General features: G+C 42.8%; 1 protein-coding gene across 1 annotated transcript in view; it reads left to right on the forward strand.

Moving 5' to 3' along the window:
- Window positions 1–255: 255 nt before the first annotated feature.
- CCDC13 (coiled-coil domain containing 13) overlaps window positions 256–22,026 on the forward strand; it is a 103,846-nt gene continuing 82,075 nt past the window's right edge. The window contains 4 exon segments of the mRNA XM_036739621.1: window positions 256–476; window positions 1,427–1,575; window positions 11,208–11,350; window positions 19,158–19,247. Of these exon segments, the coding sequence (XP_036595516.1) occupies window positions 256–476; window positions 1,427–1,575; window positions 11,208–11,350; window positions 19,158–19,247 (603 nt within the window).

Genomic DNA, 22,026 nt, shown 5'->3' on the forward strand with positions numbered 1-22,026 from the left:
TACTTTTTTGGACATGGCCAATTCAGAGATTTGTTTTGCTTTGCTATGTATAGAGGATTTTATCTTCCTTTTCTTTTTCTTTTTTCATTGGGGTGGATGAAGGTGGGATGAAGAGAAACTAGATTTTTTTAAACTAAAAAAAAATAACATAAAATCTTTAAAAATCTATTAAGGAAGTTTTCAGAAAGCATCATCTAAATTTTCTGATCCTCTTATTAATCAACTTTCTGTTGTGGTTGTTGTTTTTAGCACGGAATGGAATCTGAAGAAGGGATGCATGAGAATTTACGGCTTCAGTTTAAGGCTCTACAGGAACAGCAGCACAAGAGGTTACAAAGACAGCTGGAGAAAAAAAGGGAAAAACATATGAGCCTCAAAGGAGGTGGAAATGACCCAAAGGCGACATTTGGAATCCAGAATGAGCTAAACTTGCTTCGAGAGGGTGGGCAGCCAGCCAAGGATACCTTCAGCCAAAGGTAAACGGACACACATGCCCAGCAAATTTCTACCAGAAGTATAGAGTTGGGGAAGAAACAGGGGATAAGAGAAATGAGGGAAGATATTAGTTCCAAAATCATGATGTTTATATATTTTTTTAAGTATGAGAGATGGATTTCAGTGTAGTATTTGCTTTTAGCATTTGGTACATTTGATTGAAGGTCTGTGCTCTGTTTACATAATTTTATACAAATGTATTTGCGTAGCATTTAAAGTCAAATTGAAATGAATGCTCATTATGATTTTGTTTATTCACTTGATTTCCTCTGTGGAAAGAAGAGAGTGTTTTGCATTAAAGAAATATGTTCAGCACAATGTTAGTGAGTTTCCCAGGAGCTGATTGGTTTTAATGTGATGGTATGTTTATGAGACTTCTTTAAAGCTCACCCTCTATCATTTTCTCTTTTGCCCTTTGCCCTTTCCTTTTTGCCTCAGTGTTCCCAGAATATAACCACACACAAACATGAATGAACTCTGGCTTCTAAACAAAGTTCAATGGAGGTCCTTTTTTGTTTTCTTGGTATACTGAGATATATAATAGCAGATTTATATGCTGAGATTTATAACCGCAGAAGGGATCCCTACCTTTGTCATTTTTCCTAAATGTCTCTCAAGGTCTCATTGCATTCATTCAGCACTTGAATGATGTGGTATAGATGCCCCCTCTATGTCTTCTGGCTGCTCTAATGTTGTTATGACTAAAACCATTTATTTATTACCTGCTGGCCAACCCTCTAGTGGTGAGGTTTTTCTGAGTTTAATGAGGCTGGACCTCAGATGACAGACACACAGTCCATTTGGAGTCTTTCCAGTTTGGGAGGAGATAACTTTTGAGAACACAGGGTCCCTTTCACATCATGGAGATTTGTTGAAGGAGAATTTTAGTGGAGGAAACATCAAATGAAATAATGACTGGTTTAACTTGTAGGTTGCTTGAAGAAGAGATTGAACAACTCCATGAACAACTCAGGGAAATTGTAGATGAAAATGGAAGACTGTATAAACTAGTGAAGGAAAAGGACTTTGAAATAAAGCACCTCAAGAAGAAAATAGAAGAAGACCGATGGGCTTTCACAGGTAGGGCTATAGAACTTGGGACAATCACTTAACTTCTCTGGGACTCTGTTTCCTCATCTGAGAGATGAAGAAGTTGTATTACCATGGTCTGTCTCTAAGGTTCTTTCTAGCACTAATGGACTCTGACCCCATGAGTCTATACTGCAGGTCCATAGATCATGTGTGTCATGAATCACCTAGCTTGGTGGTGGTGGTAGAGCCAGGATTAGGACCCTAGCTCCTGATACCCTGCCCAGGGTTCTTTACTGGAGACCATATAGTTATGTGTGTTTTGGGGTATGGGGGAGAGAGAGAGAGAGAGAGAGTGAGAGAGAGAGAGAGAGAGGGAGGGAGGGAGAGGGAGAGTAAGAGGGATACTTCCCTTCAATAAGGATGTCAGGGGAAGTTATAACTTGAGCTGTCACTGCTTCAGGGATTGTCTTTGGCAGCAAAGGTATACAGTAGATTGTAAATCCTATAGTCTAGAAAAGTGATGGAGAAGGGCTGTTATATGAGATGAGGAACTCTGGCTGGCTCTAAGACATTGTGCATGTGGCTGAGCCCATAGGAGGCTGGGGTGGAGGAGGGGGATGGTCAACATTGACCTCAGCAAGTTGTGCCCTTCCTCAGGGGAAGCCGAGTTTGCCGCAGCGTTTCCTTGGCATTGCAGCCATAAGGGAAAAAAGGTCTTAGTGCTGGAAGGGGTTTAGTCCAACTCCTTCATTTTACAGATGAGGAAACTGAGACCCAGAGAGAGACCAGGTAAGAAGTTTTTCAAATGCTGCTCAGTGAATCCTTTCAGCTGACTCCCTGAAGGGGCGTTAGGAAGTATAGTATAGTGAAAAGAATGCTAGTTTCTGAGTCAGAAGACCTACTGCCTAGCCTTGGTTTTCTTACTTTTCCTTGCCGTGTGACCTTAGAGAAATTGCTTCCCCTCCCTGAGCCTCAGTTTCCTCATCTACAGAATGAGAAATCTGTACGAGATGATCTCTAAGGATGAAGTTCTGTGTTTTATATTCTAAAGGACCTCCTAACCTGAATATTCTGGAAAATGTGTGCAGGAGTGGCCCAGGCAGGAAAGCTCCGTGGTCCATGGCTGTCCTCTCCTCTTTCCCTCTTTATATGCCTCATTTTCTCAGTTTCTTCATAGGCTTTAGAGCTGTTTCTGCCTACTGTACTTCATAGCTTCACCAGCCTCTTAGGACACAATGGGTCCCTTCTTTGGCTAGACCAGATTGTAGAAATCTATTCCTTTTAGATCAGTGGAAACAAAGTTAGACCTTGCCCTAGAACAGACCTAGGGTAAGGTGAGAAGCAAGAATAGAGGGTTAGTACTGAAGCCAATAGCAGAGTTTCTGTGAGGGGGAAGAGAAGAGAAACCCCATTGGTGGAGGGAGAAGGAAGGAGTTTCTGTGGTCACCCAGGTAGGCTGAAGGAATGGACAAGTGTAAACCAGGGAAAACATGTAATGATTGCAATATATGGTTTAGAGAGTTGTGTTGGTAAGCAAAATGGGCTCCTTAGCACTTAGTTCAACAAGTGCCCTTGAAGAGTTTGGCTTTTGTTTGCTTTGAGTAATTCAGTGTATTTCATTGAGTCTTACTAAGTGCTAAACCCCAGGCTCTAACCCTTATTAGGTGTTAACCAAACCTATGTGGGTGTGGATTGGTAACTAAGGTGGGGCCCAAGGTGGGGCTAACTCAGGGGAGGGCCTAGTTTACAAATGAGTTTGAGTGATAGGTTTGGGACATCAGAGACTCTTAGACCACGTGGGTTTAAGTCGCCTCTTTGTGACGATTTTAGGTCACGTGGGTGAGTCGCATGTGTGACTCACCCCTGATGCTGAAAAAGATATAAAACCAGGGGTTGGCCTTCTTTCCTTGGGAGCTCTTACCTACAGCAGTGGTGGCACACGTGACTCTGGGCCAGCCCTTGTTCCGAGCTCCCGGGCTGAACCTAGGTGTTGGTAACTATGAATCTGTATTTGGTCTGTCTGTTGATGTTTGTAATTTGTACTTTGTAATTTGCTCTGAAGTTCAAGGTGCTGGCTTTTTCCCCTGAACTAAGTGAATGATATTTGTATGCTGAATTAAAGTAAGCTTGTCAACACCTTCATGTAGCTTTCCTTAGTTAAGCAGATCAAAGGAACCTGTGCTTTGGCAGCTTTCTGGGTGCTAGCTGTTGGTGGATCTTACACCCCCACTACAGCTGCTAGCCGGATTGTTGAAACAAGAGTCTTCATTCTCAGGATTTCAAAGTATTGATAGATATTAATGACACCTTCATGACATTCATATAAATGATAGAGGAATCATTACATGTGAGAGACGTTTAGGATTTTAAGGTTTATGCTCCAAGATCTCAAAACAAATCTGGAAATAGAAAACATATCGCAGTGCTGGTCGTGTGTGGATTTTTAGGTGAGTTGAACCCAGCTCACCTAAGTAAGGATATGATGGTTGGTTGTTGTCCTTCAGTGCTTGAAGAGGGCCAAAATGACATCATTATGTTGGGGTGAAGGCACAGTAAGTCCAACTGGTTGATCAGGCCAGTACAAGCTTGGAAGGCTGTACCACAATTTGGGCACATGTAGTCCACGTGAATATTTGGATTGGAGATGTCTGTAAATTTGCGCATCCCACATTTCTTTTGAAGAGTATGACCAAATTGAATGAAGGTAGCAATGAGCTGGCATGTGTAAATGCAGTCATGATGGCAGAGTGAAGAGCTGTTCATTTAGGGTATTTCCTGACACTTGGCCCCTTGTAAAGGAGGCAGTGTGATGGGATGTGGTGTGGTGTGCTGCAGCTGCTGGAGTCAAGCAACCTGAATTAAAATCCTGCTTCTAATGCTCACTAGTTGTGTGCTTATGGGTAAGTCATGTCACTTTTCAGATCCTCATTGTCCTTGCTTCGTACCACCTCCCTCACAGGGTTATTGTGAAAAAAACCTGAAAACCTTAAAGTGCCATATAGTTGAGAGCTCTTATTGTTAAATCAGTAAAAATAACTGTAGTAGCAATTTGGATTTGAAGATCTTTCCCACCCATTAATGGGCCATGTGACCTGCTTACATCACAGGAAGCCTACGACATATGTGGTGGGAGGAGCTTCCTGATAGGGAAAGGAAGTTATGTCACAAAAAATGCTGAGAGAGGGAGAGAGAGCGAGAGAGAGAGAGAGAGAGAGAGAGAGAGAGAGAGAGATGGCTGCTAATGGCCACCTTTGTGATTTTTAGAACTGAACAAACTAACTTAGCTATACTGTGAGTTTGTGTTTGGGGAAGACCCCAGAAGGGGGTTGGAGAGGTTTTGGGATGGCCAGGCTCAAGGTTGTTATATTGTGTATTGAATGTTTTGGGTTCCTTGCTGTTATGATGAAATGGACTGACTGGATAAATGGCTTGTGGGATATGGTCTTCTGGTGTCTGAATAAATGGTTTACTGTCTTCTACCTTCTATGTGGAGAGTCTTGTATACTTTGCGATACAGAACTACATAGGCATTTTGACAATTATCATCTACATTGTTATTATTACCTTACTATTACAATAACCCTTGAAAGGTCTCTCTAAATATATGATGGCTGCTCAGAAAACTTCTGTCCACCAATGCAGTATTTAGCTGGAAGGAACCCATGGACCAGGCTGTACAGAAGGCAAGCTGAGACCAACATCTGTCACTTAGCAGCACTCTTGTTCCCTCTCATCATAACTAGGATCAACCCAGACAAATGCTTTGCACTGACTGATGCTTGGAGCCACAGGCTGGAGGTGATGCTGGGCAGCACTGAGACTCTGTTGGCAAGAGCAATGTGACCGAAATAATAAATGGCATCCTTTGCTGGACATTCTCAGTACTTTGATTGGCTGGTTTTTCGTCAGTCAGTAAGTGAATGGAAGGCAGAAATTTACTTTTCTTTACCCAAATGTCTTGAATGATTCAAAGGGAACCCTAATTGCTACAAATATAACTAAATCCGGCAGTTTTTTTTTCCATTAAGTGTCTGCTATGTATTGAGTTCTCTTTTCCTTACTGGAGGAGATACAAAGTGTAGCTAAGACACTCATGGGACTCACAATCCAGAAGTGGGATAAACACTGTATAGATCAATGTAGTATAAAATCTTAAGAAAAATGCTGTATGAAATCTAGTAGTCGAGGATGGAGGAGAATATGTGATGGGGGATCAGAGAAGGCTTCCTGGAAGAGAGGCTGTTTGAGTTTGACTTTAAAGAATATGTAGAAATTCAAAAAGCAGGAGGGAAGGGAGAACACTCCTGTCACAGAGAAGAGCTTAGAGTGCATGAGCTTTTAAAGGTATGGTGGCAGGAAAGCACAAGGCGGTCCAGCAGCTCAGTTTTTCTGGAGCACATAATACATAGAAGAGAAATCAAAACAGAAGGGCCTTGAGTGAGGGACATGACCAGATCTGTACATCAAGAGGCTGGATCTAGTCGGGTGTGAAGGATGAATGGTCCTCTGCCAGCACCCTGGAAACCCCATCTCCTCCCTCCTACTCTTTCCCCAGCCCTGCAGGGAGGAGGAGGAAGAGGAGCAGCCTGCTGAAGGAGACCAGTGTCTTCTCCCTATGGGGGAACATGGCTTGTTGCATGGCCCTTCTCTCCTTACCTCCCCCACCCCCACCCCAACAGGAGGAACGGTAAAGAATGACTAAGGCTTGACACCCCTCAGAGACTGTGAGCTTTGTTATTCATCCGCTACCACTTACCACTATTATCCCCAACAATTTTCCATGACCTGTTTCTCTCCCTATCCCTATGTTAATCAGCAGCCACACAGGAGAAAACTATACCCAGTCTCTACCTTTCTTTTCCCATTCGATTCCATTTCCCATTCCAATCCTGCCCTCTGGAATTCTCTCTCCATAGTGAACAAGCTTCCCATCCTCCTGGGCCTCTTTCTCTCGTACTCTACCACTTTCAACTCTCTCTTTATCCCCATCATGTAGCAGCTTCCTGGAAGGTGACATGATTACATTTTTCCATTCAGGTGAGATCATGGTAGCTGTTGTATGCGGCCCCCACATAATTCCCCTTCCTTTCTCAAGGTATCTAGCAGCTGGCTCACCGTCTTCCTCTTCTCCCCACTTTCTCTCCTTATACTAGGAGACTGATATCCATACTGATGCTCCCTCAGTTAATGGTGAGCCTCTGCTTGGAACTGACATATCATGAGAAGACCCAGCCATATCACTCACTTCCCACTTCTAGCTCACCCTTCAGTTTGTTCCATCTCTACCACAGCTGCCAGGTCCCCATATAGGGACCTCTCCTTCTCCCTTCCAGAATGTAAGCCCCTTAAGAGTATAGAACACTTTGTTTTCTTGTTTTTGTATCCCCAGTCTTAGAACAGTGTCTGGCACATGATAAATGCTTCTGTCTGTCTGTCAGTTTGTCTGTCCATCTATCTATCTATCTATCTATCCATCTATCTATCTATCATCTATCTATATCTATGTTCTGTCTACTTACCTATCATCTATATCTCTCTGTCATCTATTTACCTACCAATTTATCTCTGTCTCTCTATCCATTTATCTACATTCTCCTTGACTGACTGTCTTATCTAACCCGTCCAGTTGCCAAATCTTGCCGTTTTTTTTTTCTCCACTACACATCTGGCCTCCATCTTCTCTCTGCTCACATAGCTACCACCTTTCATCACTTCCCACTTGGGTTAATTCAACAGCCTTAATTGGTTTTCCTGCCTCAAGTCTCTCTCCACTCCAGTCCATCTAATGCACTGCTGCCACACTGATTTTCTTTAATTGCAAATCTGACTATGTCTCCCCCCTGCTTGATCAAGTACAAAAGCTCCCTGTTGTCTCTAGGATAAATAGATTTTCTTAAAAAAAAAAAAGAAAACAACTTTAAAGACCTTCACAATCTGGCCCAAAATTGTATTTCCAGTCTCATTTTACATTACCTCCCTTCCTACACTCTGGAATCCAGCCACACTTACTTGTCTTTGTTCTTTGCATGGGATACTTTGCATAAATGTGTCCTCTATATTGTTATACTATGCCAGGAGGGCGAGACTTAAAGCCATGAAAACAAAGCATTTTATGGGACCATTTAATTGGCATTTCACATTTCACCTCAGCTCTACACTGTCCACCCACAATCACCCCTACCCTGTCTTCTGGCAAGCCTGGCCAGGGACAGAGCCCCTCCCCCTGATATCAGTCAGCTTCGTTCAAGATACCTAGGACTTCTGGACCTTTCAGATTCATAAGGTGACCTCCAGGCTGGAATGTCCATCTCAGGGCTGCTGCTCTGTCACCTATCATCAGGCAAAGAAACACAAAGCAGAAGAGGAAGTTGGGGTTCTGAGATCTAGCCTCTGGCTTGCTCTGGCAGGGCATATTCTTTAACCACTCCAGGCTTCCAGAGAAAGGCAACCCCTTGCTCCATTCCTCATGCAGAGGCTTGAGTGAGTAATTCTGACATGATCTGCAGCTGGGAAGAGGAGAGAGGGACAACGGTCAGGCCACTGAGCTGTGTGTTCTCTTTCTCCTGGAATTCCTAGAAGCTCCCAGGGGAGTTCTGGTGCACATTCTCTGGCATGGTCCCAGTGTGCCAGTTCCCATGCATGTTTCCTGGGCCCACTATACACATAAAGACATAGATGAAGGACATGTAGTGTCAGCAGAGAAGCCTCCTGCGGCTGGCAGGGGGAATAGGAAAGACCTTGTGTAGGAGGAAGCACTGGACCTGAGCTTTGAAGTAAGGTGAAGAGGGAGGGCATGAGGAACAGCCTGGGCAAAGGTGCAGAGATTGTAAATGGAATGTTAAGTGGTAAAGAATAACGAGATCAGATTGTAGAGTGTGTGGAGGGAATTAGTATCTAACAAGCTTGATCAGGTCCCAGCTGGAGTCAGCTGTGAAGGGCTTCAAATGCCAAACAGGTAACAGGGAGCCACTGAAGCTTATTGAGCAGGGGAGTGGCACAGTCAAATCTTTGCTTTGTGACTGTCACTTTGGCAGCTGTGAAAGATACATTCTAGAGGGCGGAGACTTGAGGCAGAGAGACCAATTAGGAGGCTACAATAGCAGACAGGCGAGGAAGGGTAAGAGCGCCTGAACTAGGGTAGTGACCTTGTGAATGGAGAGAAGAGACCCATGTGGGAGTTGGTGGGGAGGTATAATAGACAACATTTGGTGAGATTATAAACCCAGGTGATAGGAAGGACAGAGGTATCTGGACAGAAATAAGGAAAAGGGAAGTCAGAAGGGCAAGGATCAAGGACACATGTGGGGATATTAACCTTAGCAAGGAACAAGATATATTAATAGGAGGAAATAGTGGAAAGAATATTGCATCTGGACTCAGGAGACCTGGGCTGGAATCCTGGTGTCCATGTCACTTTGGGAAAGCCACTAAGAGCCTCAGTTTCCTCATGTGTAAAATATGTAAATATGTACAATATTTATAAAATAAAAATATGTAAAATAAGAGGTTGGGCTAGATGAGGGGGTCCCAATCTTTTTTCAGTCCCTGTACTCCTTGGCTTTCAGTAAACCTGTACTCCCCTTTTTAAATACAAAAGCAAATAAATTCTGGAGTTTACCATGCACCTACACATAGGATATTATTAAAAAAGATTAATTTTCATAAAGAAAATTATATTTGGTATATAGCAATATGTTTTACTATTATAAAGTTATTAAACATTTATTAGAACAGTTAATGAGACCCTTAATTCTATTTCTTGTCAATAGCTTTATTCTTGGTATCATTTTTGAAGGCAATCTTTGCATATCATGTTTGGTTTCCTGTTTGTATCTTGCTTTGAATTTGACTGAGAACAGGACTGAGAATCCTTATTCACAGAGACAAGTTGTTATAAAGAGAACTAAACCTGTGTGAGCATGTTTAGTAATAGAGCATACCTCAAACTGTGTAAGTTCATTGACTAGAAACCAATTAGGGGTTTCTTATTTGCTTCTTTTTCACTGGATTGTTGTTACTGATTTTTTTCTTTCAGCTCAAAGGAAAAAGTTTTCATTTCTGAACCTCATTCTTTTGCTTTTAGTCAGTAGGAATTATTCCTTCAACTATCTTTCAAATCTTTTTGATGCTGTGTATAACCCTTCTTCCCACCTCTACCCACTTCCTTGCTGCTCTTTCTCCAGTCCATTGTTTTAAACAATACTGCTTTTGGAATATTTTAACAGGATAATATTCTTATTTACTTCACATTCCCCATACCTCCTTGACACATTTCTTGTATCCCTGGTGGTATGTACTAGACTAGATTATGTATAAGGCTCCTTCCAGCTCTAAAGCCTATGAAATCTGTGCTATGGTTGAGTGTAACCATCTTCCACCAGGTGGCACTCTCAGTCTGTACAGCAATTGTAAAGTCGACCTGAAAAGAATCCTGCAAAATCTTGAGAGCTCACTAAAGATAGAATGGTAGAATCTAGGAATTAGAAGGGACCTTGGAGATCCCCTAGGCCGACACTCTTACACTATGTGTGTAAAGAAACTGAGGATCACCGATGGTATGAGAGTTGTCTGAGGTTTCACAGGAAGTGAGTGAGAATCAGAGGATTCGAATCCAGAGTTCTGGGCTTCTGGTTCCAGTTCAGTTTTCCCCCATTCATTATGCTATGCTTCTTTTGAAAGTTGAAACTTTGATTTCTGATATCACAGGTGCTGTGGCGTAGGAATTAAGAGTACTCAGGCTTAGGCTCACATCCCAGCCCTGCTAGCAATTAACTACATAGATATAGCATTTGTTGAGTACTTGTTATATGTCAGGCACTATGCTAAACACCAAGGATACAAATACAAGCAAGCTAGAAGGCTCTTACCCCCAAGTAGCTTACATTCTAATACGGGAGGCAATACCCATAGATAGGAGCCTGGAATGACTCAGGGAAAATAGTGCAGGGGAGGAGGAGGAGGAGGAGGAAGAGGAGGAAAAGATGACTGGAGAGTACAGGCATGAGTGAGGGGAGGCAGGCATGGCTGAGGTCGTTCCTAAAGTGGGGGTCACAGGACCTAGGCTGACATCACATCACAGACCTACTACCAACTACCTGCGTGACCTAGAACAACTCCGTGGACTTCAATTTTCTCATCTCCAGAATGAAAGGGTTGGACTAGGATCTTCTAGCATTGAATTCTCTGACCTATTACCTTTCTATATTTTAGAGCTAGAGTCTGTAAGATCCCAAAGCAGCCACATTTACATTCAAAGGATGCAACACTCATAGGTTTCATTGACACGAACCAGTCAGTCAGTCGGTGGAAAGAGCAGAAGTCTTAGAACCAGAAGGACCTTTGAACCTGTACTTGAGTCTGGGCTCCAAGACTTAACTGTGCAAGTCATTTCTTGAAGATTCAATTTCCTCCCCAATAAAGTGAGGGTAATAGTCTTTGCCCTCCTTAATATATGGAGTCCTTAGGGGAAGAATGCTTCTTCTCCTAAGAAATGGTAACTCTTGGATTGCTGTGAATTACCAGATGAGCTCTGACCTCTGCTCACTTTGTGAGGTTAACGTGTGCTGTAGAGTCCCAACAGAGGACTCAGCCTGAGAAATGCCAGAGAAGGGCTCTGGGGCTCAGTGTCTGACAGGGCTCCGTTTTAATTGGCCTTGTCATTGCTCTCTTATTTTATCCAGGGACAGCTGGTTTGACCGGAGATGTAATCGCTACCAAGATCGTGGAGCTGTCTAAGAAGAACCGAGACTTGACGGCTGAGACAGAAAGCGAAAAAACCAAAGTGAAACAACTGAACAACCGAGTCCGAGATCTGGAAAGAGAAGTGAGGTGTTTTGATCATTTCAGTACCTTGAAATCATTCTGGTGTTGCTGGAGGACTTTCTCTGCCTGAGTTTCCTTTGCTTTTCTTCAGCTTGCTCTAAGCAAGCTCGGTCAGTGGGGGAGCCCTTTCTCTCTGCAGGCACCAAGGGAGCCTACCAGAGAGGACCAGAAGGGAACAGTGAAACAAGATGAATAGCAAGCCAGCCGTTCTAATTGCTAATTTGCTTCAGAAAATGCAAGTGTAATTCCTTTAGTTGCCATTTAGCTTTACTATGCCTTTTGGTTTTTCATGTTATCCACTCTTCAGAATCAAATGTGAAACCCTCTTTTATTATGAGCAAAGGCACATCCAAGTGGATCATCTTCCCTTAGTCATAAGGATAATAAGCTGAGCCAAGCAGGACTCTCTTGAGTTCATTTGGGCTCGGGCTTAATTCTGTGATTCTGGATTTCTTCAGCTGCCTACGATACAAATTTATTAAACACTGACTGTGTGCTGAGTTCTGTTCTTAGTGCTAGGGGAGATTAAAAAAAAAGCAAATGTAATTCCTGCCTCAAGTAGCTTATAGTCTAGTAGAGAGACAAAATAGATAACTACATAATATCAAGCTGAAATTGCATTAGAAAGTCACAAAGTGCTATGTGAAGTCTGAGGACAAAGGTTATTAGCAAGGGGTAGAGTGGGTAGAAGAGAATCAGGAAAAGCTTCAGGCTCAACAACGAACTTTTATTGAATACCTGCTATTTTCTAGCCACTGCGCTAGGTGCTGGAGACACCATGAGAAAAACAAAACAGGCCCCGCAAAGCTTCTGAAAAGAAGTGACATTGGAATTGTGTTTCAAAGGATGGGTAGGAATTAAATGGGCAGCTAGGTGGTGCAGTGGATAGAGCTCTGCACTTGGAGTCATGAAGAGCCGGGTTCAAATCCAGGCTCAGACGTTTACTAATTGTGTGACCTTGGGCAAGAAACTTAACCCCGGTTGCCTCAGTTTCTCTGGCAAATCATAGAATTTGAACACAGCCAGCACAGGATTTGTTTGCTTTTATCCCGGCCTGCTTTTAAACAGATGGGCCATCTGACACCTCATGAACCCTATCTATTTGGCATTCCAGCCCTTCAGGTACCATCATCCAAGTGCAGGGTATCAGCAAGGAGAAGTACCAGAGAGGTAAACGGTGATCCAGAAATAAAAGAAGGGTGTATCCAGGTGGAAGCATTCACAGAGTTTTAGAAGGAAAATTCTCCAAGGCCAGGATGGCTAGAGTTGCAACCCCTAAAGGTGAGCTTTATGAGTTTGGGCTGACTACGACCGTCAGCAGCAAAGCTCTGAGCAGTGAGCTGATGAAGCCTCATCAAAGGGAGGACAGTGGTACGGCGAGGCCACTCACATAGATGGACCACTCTGGGCTGCCACTGGAAACACAACATGGCACCCTGAAGAAGAGCAGAGCCCTGCCGTCATGGTGCCTTGTAATGCAAGCTGAATTTGATGTAATGCTTTGATGTAATACATTATTTCACTTGAACCTCACAACTACCCTATGAAGTTGACATCATATTACTTTCCCTATTTTATAAATGAGGAAACTGTAGTTAAATGTTACTTAACTCATGGTCACCATTAGTATCAGAGACAGAATTTGAATCCTGTTCTCTCTGGAGTAGTTTTAGCTCATTTGCCAGAGTCAGTCAGGCCTTGGCATAATCTGACGTGTTGGCAAGGCCGTGGACTGGGTCTGCAGTGCCCTGTCCTGACTTAAATGCACCACTGAGGCTGTGGCTGGGACACCAGCTTGAAGGGACCTCAGAGATCATCTAGTCCAACCATCTCCTTTTTGTTGTTGTTGGGTCATTTTTCAGTTATGCCCAGCTCTTTGCGACTGCATTTGGGGTTTTCTTGGCATAGATACTGAAGTGGTTTGGCATTTGCTTCTCCAGCTCATTTTACAGAAAAGGAACTGAGGTAACCTGGGTCAGGTAACTTGCCCACGGTCACACAGCTAGGAAGTGTCTGAGGCTGGATTTAAATTCATGAAGATGAGTCTTCCTGATTCCAAGCCCAGGGCTTTATCCACTGCACCGCCCAGCTGCCCCATCTCATTTTATAGCATGGGAAACTGATGTTCAGAAAGTGGAAAAGGCTTTGCGAAACATCATAAGTAGCAGAGCTTGGATTCTAGCTCAGGGTTTCTGTCTCTAATTCCGCCACACTGTCTCCTGATTCCCAGTCCAGAACTCTTTGCTCTACAGTGTGGAAGCCCCGCAAGGAGACCAGATCTCTGGTCTCTTTGACCAGAGATGGGGGTTGTGGTTCAAACAGCTAAGATATAACTTAAGAACATGGCTTTTTATGGGCCCAGGGCAACACCACTCTACCACCCTTGTCCTATAAAATCTTCACTGTTGGCAAGAATATTGGTGGGAGAAATAAAAAAGAAACCTTTGCTCTCTTTAGGTGGTCCCACCTCAAGCTGTGCTCATAGACCTAACCTGTGGCTTAATGGAGGATTCATGTCAATCTGATGCTTTTCAGCTGCATTGCTATTAACCTCCAAATCACCGTGTCCTTGGGCTGGAAGGAGCCTTGGGAGGCTCTTTAGGCCAAGCTGCAGCTGAACCATTTGGGAAAAATCATCATGCTATTCTAAAACAAAAACAAAAACCAAGCCTCCAGGCAAATTCTACAGCCTTCCCTGCAAACATATTTCCTTGTCTCAATAGATGTAGTAAGAAAATTCCATAGGCACACTAAATTTTAGCTTGAGTGCACTGCTTTAAAGTGAGTGCTTTTCTGTCAAATAGCTCTGAACTGGTAGGTTTATCTGTCTTGGTTTCAGTCTGGCCTTGCCACTTTCTAGATATGTGACCTTGGGCAAATCACTTGGTCTTTCTCTGTATCTGTTTTTTCTCAGCTGTGGAATAAGGAAGATGAAACCTGTATTACCTACTTCACATGGTCATTATGAGATTCAGGCTGCATGAGGCAAAAAAAAAAAAAAAAGTGATATAACAGACAAAGCAAGTAAATAGGATCTTGGCCTTCACAGAGAGAGGAGATAACTTCACTGTCCTCTGCCCCAGCCAGACCACATTTGGGGTATTGTAAGCTGTTCTGGGCACACATTTTAGAAGGATCATTGGGAAGGAGTGCAGAGGAGGGTGACCAGAATGATGAAAGCCTTGGAATCTGCTGTAGGAGGATCAGCTAAAGAAATGGGAATATTTAGCCTAGAGGAGAGAAGGCTTGACTGCGTCATAACCTACTCAAAAGCCTGAGGGATTAGGGTTGTTCTTTTTTAGATCTGATGTCTGGAAAACCTTCCTAGCATTCAGAGACGTCCAAAAGTGGGGTGAGCAGCCTCAAGGGGTGATGGATATCAAAGTAAAAACTGTAAAAGTAAAAATCACTTGTTGGGTAGGCTATGTTGAGGACTGGATGGCCATGAAAGTCCTTTATAGCTCTGAAAAACTGGTTCTGTGAAATGAGGATGTCTCCAGAGCGCTTTCTAAACTCTAAAATGTTATCTAAACACTAGCTCTCACCATTATCATCTACTTCCATAACTCCATAGACTTAGATCTGCTATACATTTACATGAGCTAGTAGGGTGGATGCAGTTCCTCTTTGGCAGCTGACCCTCTGGTGATGAGCTGGGCTGATGCTTGGACAACATTCAGTCTATTTCTGGACCTACACTTGAAGTCTTTCCAGCTTGGTAGGAACTGTGAAAGCTTGTGCTTTATTAGCATTACTTTTGAGAGCCCAGAGTCCCCTCCCCACCTCAAGGACATGTCAGAAGAGGATATTAAGGTGGGGCTAAAAGATAATTTTTTTAAAATTTTTAATCATTAAGCATTGCTTGGAGTTTATTCTGAAACAGGTTCCTGGTGTGCTATATGAAAAGTTTTGAGAGACATAGTTTCTGGGTAATTAGTCATTTTATTAATTATTGATAGCAGATAATTAATAAAAGGGGTCAGTAGCACTCTCAAATGCCAAAGACCTATCGTGGTGTCTTCTTGACGTTTATATGCCCTTGGAAGAGTGGGTGTTCCTGACAGACAGCAATAAACTCTGATTGGTTAACAATTAATGAGAAAAATGAATATTTTAATGAGAGGCAGACCTATTTTAATGGAGGGCTGGGGGACATGACTGATCACTCAGACTAGAGCACAATGGGCTGGATTTCACCCAGATTAGATTTTCTTTCTAAAGTCTTTCTTGTTGGGTGGGGGTAACAATTCCACCAAGATAAGAAGGATTAAGTGGGGTAAATTTTGGGGCAAGATCAGAGGTGTCCTTGAAAAACTGGACTTTGAAATAGGGAAAAAAAAACTAAATCTCTCCAATAATTGGTTATTTAATACAGGAGAGAAATTTCTCTTGCCTGGTTGGTGCTACCAGTTTCATAAGCTGTGCTGCTTAGAGGATTGAGATATGATGTAATTTTGGACACTTCTGATGAAGGATATTAGAGCTGGAAGGGATCTTAGAGATCATTCAGTCTAAAGTGCTTATTTTTTTGGAGGACAAAACTGAGGCCTAGAAAGGCAAGTAACTTGTCTAAGGTCACATGACTGGGAAGTAGTAGAAATGAGGTGGCTGCTTACCCTGTATCACTATGTGATTTCAGTCCTTAAGTATGCTGGAGAATCCAGGTGTAGAGGAAAGAGGGCTGGGCTCTGAGTTAAAATCTCAGCTCTGACACTAGCTTTGTGACTTTGGGCCTTGCTTTACCTGGGGGAGTCTCACCTTCCCCGGCTGTAAAATGTGAATAGCAATCCCTGTACTCTTCACATTCGGGGACATTTGGAGTAATGTGCTTTGTAAACCTCAAAGTGTCATGGAAATGGGAGTTCACTCTAAGGAGCCGTCCCATTCTGCTTCATTCCTTTTCCAAATCTTTCCCTCTGTCCTCAGGCTCTCCCCCTCCAAACCCAACAGACCTTACCTCCTACTTGACTGAGATCTGAGGTCATCCAGCAGGAACCCTTTCCACACCTCAAAACTTGTGTGTCCTTAGCCATCCTCTCCGCTCCTTCACTTTCTGAGGAGGTTGCTTACATTAAGGCAAGGCTAACTGCCGCACCTGTGTCTTTGACCTTTGCCCCTCTTTTCTCCTCCAGGACCTCTCTTCATCAATCGTTCTCTTTCTCCCTTACATCTTAAATATCTTCCCCTCTGCTGGCTCCTTCCTTCTCCTCTGCCAGAAAACATGCTCTGTTTTCCCATCCTAAAACAAGCAACAAAAACACCTTTCTTCACCCCGCTGCTGCTGCCTTGGGCTACTGACCATCTTCGTTTCACCAACACGTTTCCTAAATAAATAGTGTGCCCTTCCAGCTTCTTCTTCCTTACCACTCTTCATCCCTTACAGCCTGGCTTCTGGTCTTAGAACTTTCCTATGTCAACTCTGAACCAGGCTCCTCCCCTCCAAGGGACTTTAGGTTCCCATAGATGGACCAAGGTCAACCCTAGGGGCTGAATAACCTGAAGGATCATTATCTGTCTTTGGCTCATGCCCCAACCCTACAAACTCTGGGGGAAACCTGAATAAAACTTAGGTATGACTCCTGGGTTTTTCCGTAATATGGGTAACAGGGTGCCTCAACTCCTTCCTAGGCACTCAATATATGAGTATTGTACATAGCACAATCTTACTTCAGCTGTTACAGAAAGTAGTGCACAGGATGCAAAGAAAGGAGGAAGGAAACAAGTATTTATTAAGCACCTACCGAGTGCTTTACAAACTAAATGCTTTACAAACATTATCTCATTTGATCCCCATTTTGCACTTGGGCAAGTGTCTAAGGCCCAATTTGAACTCAGATCTTCCTGACCCCAGGCCTAGTGCTCTATCCATTGCACCACCTAGCTGCTTCTCAGCTAAGGACTCGACTCCCAAGAGCCCATGAACAAATACAGAAAAATAAAGGAATTCAGTGGCCCATTAGACTGCCTTCTCACCTGCTCCCTTCCTCTTCCTGGCCAGACAGTAACGACACTATAGAGGACTGCGAAAGAAATATTTTCCATTCACTTCATCCCTCCACTGTGTGAGCACCACCCTGCAATGGTGAGAGTCCAGCTCTCCTGCTTGGACACCTCTCCCCAGAGTAGGGCATGAATCCTTCAGCTGTAAATCAATTATCTCTCGAGGATCCTCTTTCTCCTCCAAGCATGTTATTGAAGAAGTCTTCTTCCTCTGGGAAGCTGGTGCCTGAACCCCCAAACTCAGGAACTCTAGAACTCTTGGGAACTCTGGAACTTGCATGGAAAGCCAGTCTCAGGAACTTTGCTCTAAGCTCAGAAAAGGAAATGCAAGGCAACCAAATACCTGAGGTCCAGGAATTCCCTCCACAGGCTGTCCTGGGCAAGCAGAGGCCACTCGTCATCCACTTCTGCTCCTAGGCAATAGGAGGGAGAAATCATATCTTCCCACCCCCGTTTGCTGTGTTCAATTGAGTCTGAAAATCCAAAGAAGAGAGTGAGCAGAAGAAAGAGGCGAGCCATTCCTAGAGCTTGCTCTTATAAACTGTGGGGGTAGGAGGACTCCTTGGACAAACAGCCATGTCCCCTGGCTCTCAGTCACCAGTCAGTCTAGCCTGGACATGGCTCAGTGACTAGGACCAACTGGAGGAGCTCCCTAAGTCCTCCCAACGAAGAGCATCATCTTTACTTTTTCCCTTACGCATCCCAAGGAAATAGGGGCAGTATGAGCTCCATTCACAAAATGTCTTTTTCAACCGTTCTCATCCTTCCTATTTCACTGCCATCATTCTAGATAAAGCCCTCATTCTTTTTTGTCTAGATTCTTGCAGTAATATCTTTATGAGTCTCCATTTTCTTCCCACTCCCTAACATACCTCACATCACAGCTAGAAGCATTTTCCTGATTCATATATTAGACCACACCATTCCCCAGCTCATAAACTGTTCTTGCTTAGCAAATATAAAGTCCAAACTCCATAACTTGGTATTTAAAGCTCTCCACATTCCGGCTTCAACTTACCGTTTAAGCTACTTCTTTTCATATACTCCTTGCTTCAGTGAGACCGCTGTCGTTTACTCCAGATTCATCCATTGCTTTAATAACTCCGTGTCTTTTTTACAATTCTCACCTGGCCTTCATCTGAAATATTCTCTACCTGTTAACGATTTGCTCACCCATTAAAACCCAGCTCAAACATCACCTCCTCCATGAAGCCTTCGCTATTCCCCCTGGTCGGAAGAAATCTATCCCTTATCTGATCTGAACAATGCTTTCTTTCTCCTCCTATGCATTTGATATATTCTAATTTGTTTTATGTTTATCTGCGTGCATATTTTATTGCCTCTGCTGGACTCCAAGCCTTTAAAGGCAGGGACCATGTCTTAGTTACGTTTGTATCTCCCCTGATGACCGACGTAGTGTTTTGTCCATGGTAGGCACTTAAGAAAGGTTTGTTGAATGAAGGTTGTGGAGTGTGTTTGGCTTCAAGTAGTTTCGACTCTTCATCTTGGTTTTCCTTGCCATTCACCTCTCACTATCTACCTCTCTCTTACCACTCCTCTGTCCCCTTTTCTGTCTCCTCTTCTCCTGCACTCTTAATGTAGGTGTTCTTGTCCAACCTCTCTCATTGTAGTTTTATGAAAAATAATAACGTAACAATTATAAATATTCTGAAACCATAAAGTAAAAATATAAATGTTAAATTGTCATCCAGCTAACCTACCCCCCACCCCAGCATCAACGTGCTTTATTCCTGCTGGATAATGTCAGAATAGAATCAAATATTAAGTCAAATCATTTGCTTTTTCAGCTACAGACAGCTTTGGCAAAGATCCAGGCACAAGGAGGCCGAGATTCAGTCACCAAGCAGTTCAACCCCAGGATAATAGAAGGAATCTTGGTATGAATTATGTTTTTGACCTGAAGAAGACTCTGTGTCTGTTCATTTATATTTTTTTGTTGTGTTGTCTGCTTCATTTAGGTGAAACAATTTATCCTTGTAATTGCCTTTAAAACTTGTGTCTCATAATTATCTATGGTCTGAAGTCTCTAAGAGAATTTGAGCAGATGTATAATCATAGGGTTATAGATATTATAGATTATATAGATATGGATGTAATGCTATAATATAAATCCCATAATATATAGATATTAGAATGTTAAGGGTCCTTAGGGACCATCTAGTTGGCGCCAACACTGACTAACTGTATGATCACGCACAAGTCATAGCCTCTTGGAGCTTGTTTCCTCTTGTATAAAATTGGGGTAGGATACTTGTGCTGCCTTACTGAGAGGATTGTTCCAAAAAAACAAACTCTGCTTCCTGCTCCTTAAAGGTTTCTCTAAACCATGAGTTATTTTTATTGTCTTGTCCCACTGCCTCAGTTTACAGGTAAGGAAGCTAGGAGAGTTCACTTTAGGGTTCACGGTTACCCGGGTCACAAGGGTCTTAAATACCTGAAACAAGTTCTCTGACTCTTTCTACTACATTAGAGGCCCCCCATTGTTATGGAACTGGTAATCATTCATATTTTAATGTGAAAATGTCTCCTGTTGTTCAGTCAAGTCTGATTCTTCATGACCCCACGTGGGATTTTCTTGGAGGGGGGAAGGCAGGGCAATTGGGGTTAAGTGACTTGCCCAAGGTCACACAGCTAGTAAGTGTGTCAAGTGTCTGAGGCCGCATTCGAATTCAGGTCCTCCTGACTCCAGGGCTGGTGCTCTAGTCACTGTGCCATCTAGCTGTCCCTCATTTGGGGTTTTCTTGGCAAAGATATCAGAGTGGTTTGCTGTTTTCTTCTTCAGTGTGATTAAGGCAAACAGAGGTTAAGTGACTTGCCTAGAGTCTCATAGCTAGTGAGTGTCTGAGGCCTGATTTGAGCTTAGATCTTCCCGACTCCAGGTCCAGTGCTCTGTCCACTGATAGACAGGCCCACTAGCAGCCATCTAGCTGCCTCTAGTAGAAGAGTGTACCCCAGGGTTATTCTGAGGGGATGTGTTATAGTTACTGTTCTTATTATGCCTTCTTAGTAAATCTAGTACATCGTTTTGCTGAGAGCTGCGTCTACTTTTGGGTGTGTTAAATACACACACTCAGGGGATGCTCTAGAACCTAGGAATTGTAGCCACCTTCTGGGGATTTGGCCTATTGAATGGAAACGCACCTTGGTGTTAGCACTGTAGGGGCTTCATCCAGCGCACATTTGGGTGCCCTCTGCATTTCTAGGGTCCCACGGGAGTGATTCTCCATCTGGGACCTTCCTTATTGGATTTTCAGGGATCCTCTAGAGAAAAGTTAGCATGTTTTTCCTTTTGTTTCAAGCTCTAATTGTATCACCCAGTTTCCAGGGTGCTTCCTTTATGAGTCAGATCAGTCTCTGAGATAACATTTGGATGATTTTACACTTCAGTATTAATATCTGCTTATTATTCTACCCATTATGAATATGGGAACTAATATGAACAGTACGGATTTTGATGACTTCAAATACTGATGACGATGTTCAGTTATTTTTCAGTCATGTCCAGATGTTCCCTATTTGAGGTTTTCTTGGCAAAGGTACTGGAGTGGTTTGCCATTTTCTTCTCCAGCTCATTTTACAGATGAGGAAATTGAGGCAAACAGAGTTAAGTGACTTGCCCAGGGTCACATAGCTAGTAAATGTCTGAGGCTGGATTTGAACTCATGAAGATGAGCCTTCCTGAATCCAGGCCTGGTGTTCCATCCATCACACCACCCTAGCTGCACAATTTGCAATTTGCCTAGAGCATACCATAAAAGCTATTCATGTTCATTTTTTTAAAATAAAGTTTTACTGATGTCTTTTTTTTAACATTGACAGTATATTCCTTATTGTCCCTCTTCCTTTGCCTCTAGGAGAGCCACTCCTTAACAAATAATATTTTTAAAGACAACTGAAAAAAAGAAGAAAAAGTATCAGCAAAACTGATCAATACATAGGAATAGTCTGAAAATGTGTGCAATGTATCATACTCGTAGACTTCCCATATCTGCAAAGGGGTGGGTTGGGAGTGTCTTCTCATATCTTTTTTTTTTGAGTCATGAATGTTCTTTGTAATTTTACAAATTCACTTTTTGCTTTTGTGTGTGTGTGTGTGTGTGTGTGTGTGTGTGTGTTGTTTCAGTTTACAAGGTCATAATCATTGTGAGTATTGTTCTCTCAGACCTGCTTACTTCACTTTATATTAGTTCACATCTTTCCATGCTCCTCTGTAGTCATCATATTTGTTATTTCTCATAACACAATAATATGCCATTACATTCATGGACTACAATTTGTTTAACCATTTCCCAATTGATGGGCATCTACTTGGTTTCCATTTTTTTTTTTTTGCTATTACAAAAAGTACTGCTACAAATATTTTGGTGTATATAGGAACTTTCTTCTTAGCAATAGCTTCCTTAGGATTTAAGCCTAGTAGTAGACTCTCTGGGTCAAAAAGTATGGACATTTTAGGCATTTCATTTGCACAATTCCAAATTACTTTCCAGAATGATTGTACTGATTCACAGATCCACCAGAAGTGTACTAGCGTGCCTATCTTTGCATAACCCCTCCAGTATTGACTGTTCCCCCCTTTGCCAATTTACAGGCTGTGAAGTGAAACTTCAAGGTTGTTTTAATTTGCATTTCTCTTATTATGAGTGATTTAGAGCA

The sequence above is a fragment of the Trichosurus vulpecula genome, chromosome 9 (assembly GCF_011100635.1).
Source record: "Trichosurus vulpecula isolate mTriVul1 chromosome 9, mTriVul1.pri, whole genome shotgun sequence".
Lineage (NCBI taxonomy): Eukaryota > Metazoa > Chordata > Mammalia > Diprotodontia > Phalangeridae > Trichosurus > Trichosurus vulpecula.